At 56.7% G+C, this 13181-nt stretch overlaps 1 protein-coding gene across 1 annotated transcript in view; it reads right to left on the reverse strand.

Moving 5' to 3' along the window:
* LOC138825599 (xylosyltransferase 1-like) overlaps positions 1–11617 on the reverse strand; it is a 155115-nt gene extending 143498 nt beyond the window's left edge. The window contains exon 1 of the mRNA XM_070020272.1: positions 11243–11617. Within this exon, the coding sequence (XP_069876373.1) occupies positions 11243–11617 (375 nt within the window). The remainder of the gene's footprint in view (positions 1–11242) is intronic.
* Positions 11618–13181: the final 1564 nt, after the last annotated feature.

Genomic DNA, 13181 nt, shown 5'->3' on the forward strand with positions numbered 1-13181 from the left:
TCAAGTCAGCTGACGGCATGAGGCATGAGGCTGGACCCGGGGAGCTGCTCCTGAGCCGGCCAGGACCTTAGCCCTGCAGGGCGCAGCTCAGGCCAGCTGGCTAGAAGGCGGGGCTGGGGTGACTCAAAAGAACACCAGGTTATTCCTACAGGCAGAGCCAAGCAGACCTGAAAGGGGGGGGGGGGGCGCTAGGGAATTCTGATGCCCTTCTCCCAGCCCCTCAGCAGCTGTGCCCACAAGTGACAAATGACCAGGGTTCAGGCGCCTCCCTCCTCCTCCCCACCCCCAGCCACTAAAACACTGCTGACAAGGCACAGAGACACAGGTCCCCAGGGAGAGGCTGTGACCAGGTGGCCACGCCTGTATGCAATCCCCCCCAGGGGACAGGTCAGAGGGCGATGTGACAGGAAATGACACGTGCCACTGTGGGCCAGCGAACTCACCGGGGGCCACAGGGCTGTGTCCATTTGCTTTCCAGTGAGAACACAGGGACAACAAGCCAGAGACAGGCAGAAGTCAATCAGAGCGGAAAGTGACATGGAAGGGGGTGGGGTGGGAAGGAAAGCCCAATTCTCCCAGAACTGTTTTGCTGGCTAAAGCTAAGAACCCTCTGGAAACTATGTCTCTGCTGTTTGAAATGTAGCTGTGGCCTCATTCCCAAAGCAACCAAAGCAGTTCCCAACACCCTGGCAGGAATCGGAGGGCTGGCAGCCCTGGGCCGGCCCGGAGCACAGTCCCAGAGTTCCTGGCGAGCATCGTCAGACCAAAGAGCTCCAAAGCAAATACAAAAAAGCTAGCTAAGGGCTGGGGGCGTGGTTCAAGTGGTAGAGTGTTTGCCTAGCCACAGACGCCCAATGGAACTTCCCAGGCACGCCCAGTGCACAGAAGGTCAGGAAGTAACACACAGCAGAGTGGATGAACGGTATGAGGACGCCACGAAACACGAGGCCTACCGGGGCGGCCATCTTCTTTAGAAAGGTCCACAGAGCAAATATTTGCGGCTCTGTGAGTCACTCTCTGTGTGTGTCAACTTGCAAGCAGCCAACGCCCAATGTATCAGGAGTGGACAGCACAGTGTGCCAGCCAATAAAACTTTATGTGTAGACACACAGAGGGATCCCATGTGATTTTCACACGTCATGAAACACGATTTTTCTTTTGAATTGTTTTTGTTTTGTTGTTTTCTGGTCCTGGGGCTTACGTGAACTCAGGGCCTAAGTGCTGTCCCTGAGCCTCTTTTGCTCAAGGCTAGCACGCTACCACTTGGGCCACAACTCCACTCCCAAATTTTGGTAGTTTATTGGAGATAAGAGTCTCCCAGACTTTTCTGCCCTGACTGGCTTGGAACCACGACCCTCAGATCTCAGCTTCCTGAGTAGCTAAGATTACATTTGTCCTGGCTTTCTTTTTTTTGTTCCCTTCTTTCCTTTTCTCCCCCCCCCCCAACTATTTGCATATGTGAGGGGTCTTTCCCTTCCAAACTCACAGGTCAGGTGAAAACAAGCAAGCTGCAGGCTAGATTTGACCCTCAGGCTGTAAAGCAAAGGTGAATTCAGACCCCAGACCACCGGTTTCTAAACTAGGCCAAGGGAAAGTCTCCTCCAAGTCTGAGAGCAGAGGGACGGAGACAAACATCCCCACAGCGCAGGCTGCTGAGGCTCCGGGCTCTGGTTCTGGCTCTGATTCGTCGGGCCTGGGCACTTTGGTAGGCTGTGCAGTCACGGTATCTACATTTCCCATCTGTAAGTCCCACTTCAGAAGGAAGTGTGGCAGGGCTGGGGGCGTGGCTCAAATGGTGGAGCACCTGCCTAGAGAGTCTAAGACCCTGAGTTCAAACCCCAGTTCTGCCACAAAATAGGCAGATTTCAGTTCATTTCTTCCAACTATTGTGTTTGCTTCTAATGGGCGGCCCTCCATGCCAGTCCTCCATGAGCAGGGGCCACCAACGCTGAACAAGTAACCAGCCGCTGGCAAAACGTGCGGCTACCAACCCGCTGGACCCTCAGGAAGGAAAAGGCCCAGCCCCCTTTCCATGTGATTTCCAGAGAATGCACAGCTAATTAGTTCTCTTTCCATCAGCCGTTGAGTCTCACTGAAATCCATGCTTGTAATTATGAGCTATAATTACTATTTTAATACAAATCAGCAACTTATCAAAATATTACGCTCCGGATGCTACCTCTCCACGGCTAGGCCGGGGACGGAAGGTGGCTGCCACACATACTCTCCCCCACCCTGACTTGTGGCTACTTGGGGTGCAGGGTGGTGGAGACTCTGAGGCCAGAAACCCTCCACAGCTTAGACTGCTGGCTTCACGCGTGGCCAAAGCGACCAGCCACATCCTGCTTGATTCTGGATGTTGGCCTCAGTGCGGCCCATCCACCTCTCTTGCACAGCCGGGACAGTCAGGCTGCAGGGTGGCATTAAAACTTCTGCATTGAAACTTTCCCTGTGGCACAGAATGGGAATTCCAACCTTAACTAGTTTGTGGACACACACACACATATGCCATGCGCATGATGACAGCTCAGGGATAACAGATTGCTGCTGTAAATTCAAATCTTCGTCCCTGTTAAACACCTGGCTCTCAGGTAATGGCGCTGCTGGGGGTGGGGGGGGCTAGGGGAGGAAGTAAGGTGGTTGGGGGCGTGTCCCTGGAGGGGATACTGGGACGCAAGCCTCTTCCTCCCTCCTTTCTTTCTTTCTTTCTTTCTTTCTTTCTTTCTTTCTTTCCTTCTTTCTTTCTTTCTTTCTTTCTTTCTTTCTTTCTTTCTTTCTTTCTTTCTTTCTTTCTTTCACTGCCTGGCTACCATGCGGATGAGGGTGTGTATTCCTCCACCATGTGCTCCCATTGTGCCTGTTTCAAACCAGGCCCAAAGCAACAAGGCCCAATGATCATAGACTCAAACCCATGAACCATGAGCCCAAATCAGTCTTTCCCCTTTCTTCCCAAAGCATTTGCCACAGCGAAGAAAAATTGACTCATATAAAGGCAACAGTGGCCATCCATGTAACAAAAGCATGAGCAAAGTAGCTATGTGCAGTGACTTACACCTATCATCCCAGCGACTCAGGAAGAAGAGGTTAGGAGAATCATGGGTCAAAACCAGCCAGAGCAAAAAAGTTCAGAAAGACCCCAGCTCAAGAGAAAGAGCTGGGCACAGTGGCATATACCTGTCACCCTAGCTATATTAGGAAGTGTAAATAGGAGGATCACAGTTCAGGCTAGCCAGGTAAAATGTAAGACCTTGTCCTCAAAACGATTAAAGGGGCTAGAGGCAGGTTAAAGTGGTAGAGCGCCTGCCTAGAAAGCACAGACCTGAGTTCAAACCCCAGTACTGCCAATCACCATGGTCATCATCAACAGACAGTTGTCCCAGGCCACACCGGAGGGTGGAGGTCCTACACAGAAGGATGGCCCCACCCCATTCCCTCCTACGCTTTGGGAGTGAAGGCTAGAATGCCAATGTTTCCAACAAGTAACCCAAATGAGATTTGCTTGGCAAACACTGACCGTGGCTACTAATTTGAATTTTGATGGACGGCATCTCTATTTTCTCTCATTAGGAGGAGAAGAAAGAGAAGGGGGAGGAGAAAGATGGAGAAAACATTATCCTCTCTCCCCCACCACCCCGTTCCACCATGTGCTGCCCCCAGCTGACAGACTTCCAGGTTCCCTTTCTCGTTTCTCAAGAAGATGATGACGTTGCCCCAACACTGGATGACAAGGATCGGAGGGTCCACTGTGTCTTTCTAACAGCTGTCCTCTCTGAGCGGGGGGGGGGGGGGGGGGGAGAGGGGAGGGGGGGCAGGCCATGAATAGGCTTTTATTTCCAGAAGAACACCTGTGAAGCGTGGCCTCCATTAAAAAATAAACAGAAAACAGCCACTAGTCTGGGGGGGTGAGGGGGGGGATAAAAAAAGTCATTTTCCATCAGTGCTCTAATTACTAACACCCCCCGTCCCCATTTCACAAGGAAAGGAGCAGGAAGAACAAGTTTCTCTCCTGTTCCCAAAGGAAGGCTGTTCGATGAGGCACACACCGCGCCTCTCACCCATCACATCTGCTTTCCACGCCACCCTTAAATAATGTCTACATTAGCTCTCCACTACCCAGAGCGTCTGTTTGTTGCATGCACCCCCAAGGAGCAGGAGACAGGTACTCCGGGGACGCTGGCCTTTTGTCCTGCGGTGGGCTCCTTAGATGTTCAACTTGTGAAAAATGTATTTAGCTTCACGTCTTCATCTTCTCTTCCTCTTCCCCCCCCCCCCCCCCCCCCGTGCCTGGACAAACCACAAGAAATCCACCCTATCCCGAATCCACACAGCAAGGGAACCGCCCTGCCTCGTCCCCCACCACATCCACCGTGACAGCAGAAGCACAGGTTTGTGTCCCCAGCTTCTCAACCTGAAGGGCTGGCCAGCCTCTGCCACGCCCCCGCTGACCCACACACTGGCTCCTTGGGCTTTAGGCTAAAGCAAAGTCCCTTTCCTCTCAGCCTAGGATTACAACAGAGCCACCTGCCCCCCCCCCACCCCCAACCACACTGGCTGGCTGCCTTCTTAGCATCCACGCGCCACCCGCCACCCTGAGCCTGGATTAGCCAGCCAGATAAACCAGTGTCACCAAGCCTCAGGGGAAAGGGATGCTTTTCACTGCCCTCAAGGAGTGTTGAAGGGGGAATCCCCCCAAATAAGACTTATTAATGGGCCCCACCTTTACCCTCTAACCTCTGGTCTGGGCAGGCTGGGGAGGGGGGTGTCTCTGGGGCTCCCAGTCTCTGAAAGCAATAATGCCAGTCCCCTCTGCTCTGGGTAGAGGTGACACCTCCCGCCTCTCCCTGCCCCAGCTTCTGGCTTCCGGTGAGGGTGGGGCCGCTAACCACAGGGATGGGGGGGGGGGCTCAACCCAGATGACTATTGCAGGCAGGAGGAAGTGACTGCAGAACTCCACAGAGAGAGCTCTTGCTGCAACATCCTGGGCCACCCAGCCCTCATGAGGACTGGACCACAGGCCAGGCTGCTGAGCTGAAAGGGGCAAGAAGCAGGAACAGCAGCAAAGACCCTTTCCCGTGGCCTAGGGAGTGGACACAGCACTCTGTTACCACCCTAACCCACCCTATTCCCTGTGCAGAGAGAGAGGGAGAGAGAGAGAGGATATGCTAGCTGAATACAAAACTCCTTCTTCCCGCCAAGTTCAAAGTCAGGGACTCTGCCTGTCTGCAACAGGGTGATATTTTCTGTCTAGGACCATGAAATCCAAATGAGATCTAGACCAAAGGAAACACAGGAGCAGATTTGTGAGATGAAAGCGGCTTAGAGAAGATATGCGTACAACTCTGCTTCAGAATTCCTCACACTCACACATCTTATCAAAACATCCTTGCTCAAAGAGTAGTTTCCAGGACTCTTGCAACAACCCTCCCCACCCCCCCCCCAAAAAAAAAGATCAGGTGACTGAGAAGATGCACACGTTGATTTGCTCAACCACAGTAACCATTGTTGTTGTTATTTATATAATCACAATGTGTTGCACACTTCAAATACATGCCAGGAAACCTTCAGAGATAAGGCTCTGTCCTTGGGGGCTGGGCATTTGGATCAAACAGAGACCACGTGTCTCATCACAGGGGTTTCAAAGTTAGGAGAAAACCCTCACTGAGAGCCTAGAAGAGGGAGTGGGTGAAGCCCCTGGGTGAAGTTGCTGCCATACCTGGTGACTCAGTTTCCCCTTCTACAGCATGTTTCAATGTGTTTGTCTAGGAGGGATGAGCTGTATCAATGGCTGCTCAAAACAAGGACCCAAGTTGGCAATACAGACAGACAGCGGGCTTCAGCAGTGTCTGGCACTTCCTAAGTTGTAGGGTCATTAACATTCTTATTCCACGCCTATCTGCATCCTTGTTTGGTTCTGATTCAGTGGAAACTGCTGAGTCTGCTCCTTCCCTGGAGCGAGCCATGGCCCTGCCTGTGGCCCAGGCTGGCCTAGAACGTGGGGTCCCCCAGCCTCCACGGCCTCCTGAGTACTGGGGGGACAGGCGGGGCCATCACACCCGCCTGACAGCCTGCACCTTTTAGGTTATTTTTTTCTGGAATGTGCTCAAGAGTCACAGAGTAGGTGAGGAACGACATGCCTGCACAAAGGGCTTTCCAAAGAACTTTCCAGACAAGGTGCTCTGAAATCCAGACAGCACCGGACGGAGGCAGGCCTGGGTTTGCATTCCAGCTCTGTGATTCTCTTAACTTCAACCGACAGCTTGGCCCCACTGAATCTCGGTTTCTCCAAGTGGGGAAGGGGGCGGGGAGGGGAGGGCCGCAATAGTCCCATCCTACAGAGTTGGGGGGATTAAGCGAGATCATGAGACACAGCCGCAAAGCCCCCCCCCCCCTTCATACCTTGTACCCACCAATCCCCAGACCCTCATCTCCAGCCAGGCGGCCTCAACTTGTCTGTGCCTGGCTTAGAGACAGCAGCTTCTTCCCCGGAAAACAGATGATGGACGAATGGATGATAAACACATAGATAAGTAATAGACCAATGGACTGACTATTGATAGAACATACATAAGTAAATACAAAGATGACAGACAGGAAGGAAACAGACAGGTAATAGAATGATAGATATACAGATAGATATACAGATAGATAGATAGATAGATAGATAGATAGATAGATAGATAGATAGATAGATAGATTGATAGAGGATTTTATTTTTGAGAACTTATTAACATAATTTATGCAAAGCACCAAAATGTGCCTGGCATACAGCCAGCGTGCAGTAAGTGCTGGAACCTTCTCCCTACCACAGTCCGTTCTGCTTCAGGCCTGTGTCACACAGAAAGGCCTAGAAGGATTCAGACTGCCTTGAATTTCACTCAGACCTTACTTTGTGTGGGAAAATGAATAATCACCAAAAAATGCTTCCTTCCAAACATACCAAGAATTCCTTTTAAGAGTGACAGCTCTCGCTGGGGCAGTCCAGGCTGATTGGCACGCATCACTCCATCTCTGCACAACCTGCCCAGTCAGGGGCCACCTGCGGCGGAGCAAGGACAGGGTGACCGGCCATGCCCGGCAAGGCGGAGGGGGCTGTGGGGGGTTGGCACCTGCACCGGGTGGGCAGAGGGTATCGACCACACATCTGTGCAGGCCTGGCACAGGTTCTCTGATTTTTCCTCTGCTCCCGCAGCCCTGCATTGTGAATATGGGTTTTGTAGGGTGAGATTATGAACTTATTTCATTTCCCCCCAGAGATGTTCATGTTCATTTCCTTTTCTCACAGGTGGGGTTCTGGGCCTGTAAGAACGGGAGATGTACAGGAAGAGAAGAGAGGGGTCCCAGGGTCCCAGGGTCCCAGGGCCAGGGGCAAGGTCAACCTTCGCCCTGCACAGCCTACAGTCTTGCAGGATGATTTTCCTTTTTCTGAGTGTAGATTTATGGTCCCATCAGTGGGAAAAAATCACTGGGTGGGAGGTGAGTTCTTAAAACAAAGTGAGCAAGGAGGTTGGTCTCTGGACACGTATACATGCGTAGGCACTCGGGCACTTACTGACAAACGCATGCACGCGCAAGGCACACGTGCACGACACATGCATGCACACAGATGCAATGCACACACATGTGCGGGTGCTCACACGTGTGCACACAGAATCATTCATTCCTTTTCTATGAAGACCACAGATGAAAGAGTTGGACAGACAGTCCCCAGGAAATAAGAGTGTATGTCTTAGTTGCGTTCCTAGCTCAAAACGAGCAAATACTGAAGCATCTCACCTCTTGGAAGACACACACACACACACACACACACACACACACACACACACAAACTGATACACAATGCAAGGAAAATGAATCTGTATCCAACATGTAGGTATCATATATATAATCCAACATATACGTATATATATATTTATATGCCTCTGTCTATAAATATACACATATATCCCTATATACACTCTCCCCACACACACATATAGTATAGGTTGAGTGTTCTTAATTCTCAAACCCAGAATCTTTTAAATGCTCCAAACTCCAAAACTTTTTCAGAACCAACACAATGTTACACTAAATATGCCACATAAAATGACCTCCAGACCGTGTGTATAGGATTACATATGATAAACAAATAAATGCGGTGCTTAGTTTTTGGTCTCAGCCCCAAGAGAGCTCATTATAACTGTGACAACATTGCAAGATACTTAAGAGATCCTAACTCTGCCACACTTCTGGTCCCAAGCATTTCAGATAGGAGGTACTCAGCTTATATCAAATATCCCTAAGTATATCATAACATGTATAGAATTGTCTCTATTTTTACTTATGTGTTTTATCGAACAATTTCCAGTATATGATGAAGCAGATGGCGATGTTCACAGCATGATAAATGTTGTCTAATGATGTGCATTTTTGTATACAAAGTGTAATGCATTTGCTCAAACAAAACAAAACTCTATTGAGAGAATGTGTGAGGAGGGGAAAAAAGAAAAAAAAAAAGAAATCCTTAGCCATCAATGAACTACCCTATGTTGTCTCCGGTCTGAAAACATTTGGATAGAAAGGAAAACGACGCCTCCAGGCTGTTAGAATCACACAGCCTCCTTCCAGCGGCACTGCCGGCGTGTATCTATCTGAGAAATGTGAACTATGAGGAATTTCTGCCAGAAATCAACAATTCAAAGGGGTCAGATAATACAAAAACCCATTCTACTTTGTGTGTGTGTGTGTGTGTGTGTGTGTGTGTGTGTGTGTGTGTGTGTGAGTGTGTGTGTGAAGGAAAAACAATACATTACATGAAACTTAAATGAAACTTATTAAGTGACAGTTTATCTGAGGGCTGTAAGTGTGGGACCTCTCAGGGAGTCCTCAAAAGAAGGGAAACAAATACTTGCTACAGTACCACTCTACTCTTTCAGTTCCTCCCAAGGCATTCTGTGGATCTTCCTGACAGCCTCTTTCCTCAAGAAACTCCCCCTGCCCCCCCCCCAGCCTGCTGCCCTCCCCCTGTCTCTAAATTCTGAGGGGACAGCAACGCCCACAGCCCACTGAGACTCACTACCCAACTCAGCCTGGAGAGGGGTGGGTGGAAGGGGGGACACCTGCAAATCTTGGATAGACTTCCAGCTCACCACGGCCCTTATACCTGGCTTGCAAACCACTCTATTCCAGCTTCTTAGATGCACCGAAAAAAAAAAAAATCTGTTTTCTACATCAGTTCCCCAAGCATAAGAGAGGAACGTGCTCAGAAACTGTAGAAGGGCAGAAGGAAGCACACGAAGATGCTCCCCATGCCATGCCCGCCTGGCACTGCGACATGGCCCTCCCTAGCCTGTGCTAGAACCACCACTGCACACGAACCCTGCTCAGGCGGGCAGAGCACAGACCTGAGCGTCATCACCCAAGCACAGGGTTTTTGTTTTTGTGCGTTTTTTTAATGTCTCACTTCCCAGATATCACTGCAAAGTATCACGCCAACAGACCCACAAGGGCCTTGAAATGAATCACAGGTTGCAAGGACTCTGGGCCTCTCCCTGCCTGCATCCTTAGCTCCAGCAAAGCCGGACTTTGGGAATAGCCTGCCCCCTTCTGGTCTCCTTGAGTGTGGTGGAGGGGTGGGCACGGCTAGAGTACAGACCCCTGGCTCCAGGCATTAAGTTCACACTGTCACTATGGGGAAGGAGGGGTGGGGGGCAGATAAAAGAACACATACACCCAGGAGCAACAGCAGTGCCCACCATGGGAGGCGGTAACTGCCAGGAAGGCAACACTGCAAGGAAGAAGAGAACGGACGCACAGCTGTCTGCGCCAGGAGGTGAAGACATTGAGATGCTGGGAAACACAGGTGGGAGGAGGAGTGGCCGAACTTACACATAAAGATGGAGCCTCAGAAAAGCTGAGCAACCACAGCTGGAACTCCACAAGGAATTTTTAAAGAAACGGCCTGTTCCCACCGGCCTTCCCAGGGGCGCTCCGTCTGTGGCTGGGCTGAGGACATGGGTGGGGACACCCGCCTGAACACTCAAGGCGGGCTGTGCATGGGACGGAGGAAGAAGCTGGCCAGCTGGGCCTCCCTGGGTCTCTTCATTTGCCTCAACAGGTGGCATTTACACCCTAAAAATACCTCCTGCCTGCTCCCCAGGCCCACCCTGGGCCGGGAGAGCACGCTCTTCAAGCCTCTGTCCACCTCGTGCAGGGCCGTGAATCTAGAAAGAACTTGTCACTGCCATTTCTGCCTGGACACAGCATTGTCAGCCCAGGAGTTGGGCGGCAGTGTCTCCAAGCACCCGCACGAGGAGGCTGAGTGCTGAGTGTCCATTCCCCGCCTGCCATCTTCCTCCTCTCCATCCCCACAAACAAGGCAAAAGACTTCCTCGCCTCCACATGCACACGGCAGATGTGAAATGCCACCACACCAAGCCCGGGGACAGGCTCAGCTCACAGGCACCAAGGGGCCTGCTCAACTCCCGAGAACTAGTGCAGAGCAGACAGCTGTCTTCAGCTGTGACAAAAGACCTCTGTCCCCTGTCTCCACAGACACTGGGAGGCTGGGGATGCTGCAAACAGCCCCTAGGGGCTAACGGACCCCCTTCACACCCTGCCCGACTGGACACACGGAGACAGGGTCCAGGCCCACATCACCCCCCGCCCCAGCTGTCCCCAGGGCAGAAGCAGCTCGAGGGAGGGGGGGCGGGGATCGCTGAGACCCGGGCCCCGGGGCTCTGGGCTCGGTGGGCTCAGCTAGGTAGGGACAGACAGCAGTGGAGAAGTTTGGGGACCGGGAGAGGCGAGTCGGTTCCAGCCGGCTCACATCTGCTTGGAGACGGCGTCCCAGTCCTGCCCGCGGGGAAGGGGTGCCAGGGCGGCCGGCGATCGCCCCCAGGCTGGGCGACATCCGGAGCTGCAGGGGCAGGGGACGGAATCGGAGGGCAGAGGGAGGCGGCGGCGAGGTGAGAGCCGAGCGGACAGAAACCCGGGGCGCGCTCGGAGACACCCGGGGCGGGAAACGGGACCCGAAGTCAGCGGGATCGGACCCCCCGCGAGGAGGCGCCGCGACCCGGGGACGCGGCCGGGCGCGTGCGGCCCCGACCTCGGACCCCTTCCCGGGCCGGGCACCAACTCCACCAGGACCCGCCGAGGCTGCGCCGGGCGCGGCGGCTGAGGACCGGGCGCGACCCGGGGGGAGCTCGCCCCGCAGCCCCGCGCCGCCCCCGCCCCGCCCGCCCCTCCGCGCCGAAGGGCATCTTACCCGCGCCCGGCCGGGCAGTGCCCCGCGGCCGGCCGGCTGCTGCGCGCGGGCTTCTCCGGGGCCGGCTCCCCGCGCCCGCGCCGGGGCCCCGCGTCCTCCGCCGGCTCCTCCCGCTCCTCCGGGGCCGCCGGCTCCGCGGGCCGCCGCGGGCAGGTCCCGGCGCTCGCGGCGCGGGCCCGGGGCCGGGGCCGGGTTGGGGCGCTCCGCCCCGCCGGCCCCCGCGGCGCCCCCGCGGCGCCCCCCGGCCGCGGGCCCCGAGTCCAGGCTGCTGAAATTCCAGGCGAGCAGCGTCTGCAGCAGCAGCACCGTGAGCGCCGCCAGCAGCGCCGAGCGCGAGCGCCGGGCCAGGCTCCGGGCGCACGGCGCCGCCACCATCTTCCGCTCGGCGCGGCGCGGCGCGGCGGGCTCGGCTGGCGGGCGGGCGGGCGGGCGGGCGGGCGGGGACCCCGGCGCGCGCTCCGGGCCGCCCCGCGCTGCCCGCACCTCCCGCGGCCGCGGCTCCCGCTCGGGCCCCGCCGCCGCCGCCTCGGCTCCGCGCGCGGCTTCGGGCTCCGCCTCCGCCTCCCCCGCCGCCGCCGCCGCCGCCTCCTCCGCCGCGGCGCGGAGTTTTCAGACGGGCAGGGACCCGGACGTCACCGGGAGGAGGGGAGCGGGGGGCGGCGCGGAGGCCGCCGGGGGCGCGGCGCGCGCGCGGACGGCGGGGCCCGGGGCGGCCGGGGGTGGGGGGGGGGGACGGGCGCGCCCCGCTGCCGGGGCCCGGGGGCACCGTGGGGGGGGGGGCGGGGAGGGCGGGGCCGGGGGGCGGAGCCGGCGGAGCGGGGGGGGGGGGGCGGACGAGCAGCGCGATCGGACCGAAGGACAGACCGGCGGACACCCCGGGGCCGGTGCGAGAAAGCGGGCGGGGTGGGGGGGGGCGGGGGCAGGGGCGGGTCCCCCCGGATGGAAGGGGAGGTCAGAAGAAGGGGGGCCCGGTCCCGGGACCCCGCGTGCCCTGTGCGAGAGGGCGGGGCGCAGGGGCGCCGGGCCCGGCCTGGGTGGTCCCGCGTTCGGCACTGGGGCGCTTGGCAGGTGGGGGGCCTGGGGGTCCCCGGCCCCGGCCTGCCCGTCCCGGGGCCCCTGGCCCGAGGGCCTGGGAGGAGGCTTTGCGGACCCCCACCCTCCTCTGGGGCTCCCAGCACTGGGCTGTGTGGCTCCTGAGTCACCCTCTCCCGTGCCAGCGACGCGCTGGGCCCACTGAGTCACGTCTCGGTCCCTCGGGACCCGCAGCCCAGGCAGCGCGCGCAGCTTCCCGGCCAAAGAAGTTTCCCGAATCTTCCCTGCCCCCCCCTCCCCGCGCCCCAGGCTGCGCAGGGCTCGGGGCTCGCCCCCGGGGGACCCGGGCCCGGCCGTGTGCTCTGGGGGTCTCGCTGGCCTCCCCAGCCCCCCTCCCCTCCCCATCCCGTCCCCAAGGGCCTGGGGAAAATGGTCCCCAGCCCTCTGACTCCATCCCACCTTTCCCTCCCAGGGGTCTCCGCGTGGCAGCCTGGAGGGGGGGGTGCCGGCCTGGGGGGGGTGCCAGCCTGGGGGGGGTGCTGGCCTGGGGAGAGGGGTGCTGGCCGCGTCTTCTGCTGGACATCCCCCTCCCCCCGTGGGGTGGGGTCACCACTGGGGCTCAGATCCCCAATCTGTGAGTTGGGGATTTGGGGGTGACTGGTTCGCACGGCCTCCCCTACACTTTACAACCTCACCCTCACTTCTAAAGGGAAGAGAATCTGTGGGCGAGGCGGGCAGGGCTGGAACTTTCCATCCCCTGCCGCTGACCTGGGCCGGCACCCACCCGTTGGGACCCCGGGCTGGGCCTCCGTCCTCCAAAGGTGCGCATGGGGCTGAGCTGCCCGCTGGGGCCGCGGGGCTGCGGGGAGCCAGGGCGGTGCAGGACGCAGCAGCAGGGCGGCGGGCC

Source organism: Dipodomys merriami, unplaced genomic scaffold, assembly GCF_024711535.1.
Source record: "Dipodomys merriami isolate MVZ:Mamm:240054 unplaced genomic scaffold, mDipMer1.0.p SCAF_138, whole genome shotgun sequence".
NCBI classification, from domain to species: Eukaryota; Metazoa; Chordata; class Mammalia; order Rodentia; family Heteromyidae; genus Dipodomys; species Dipodomys merriami.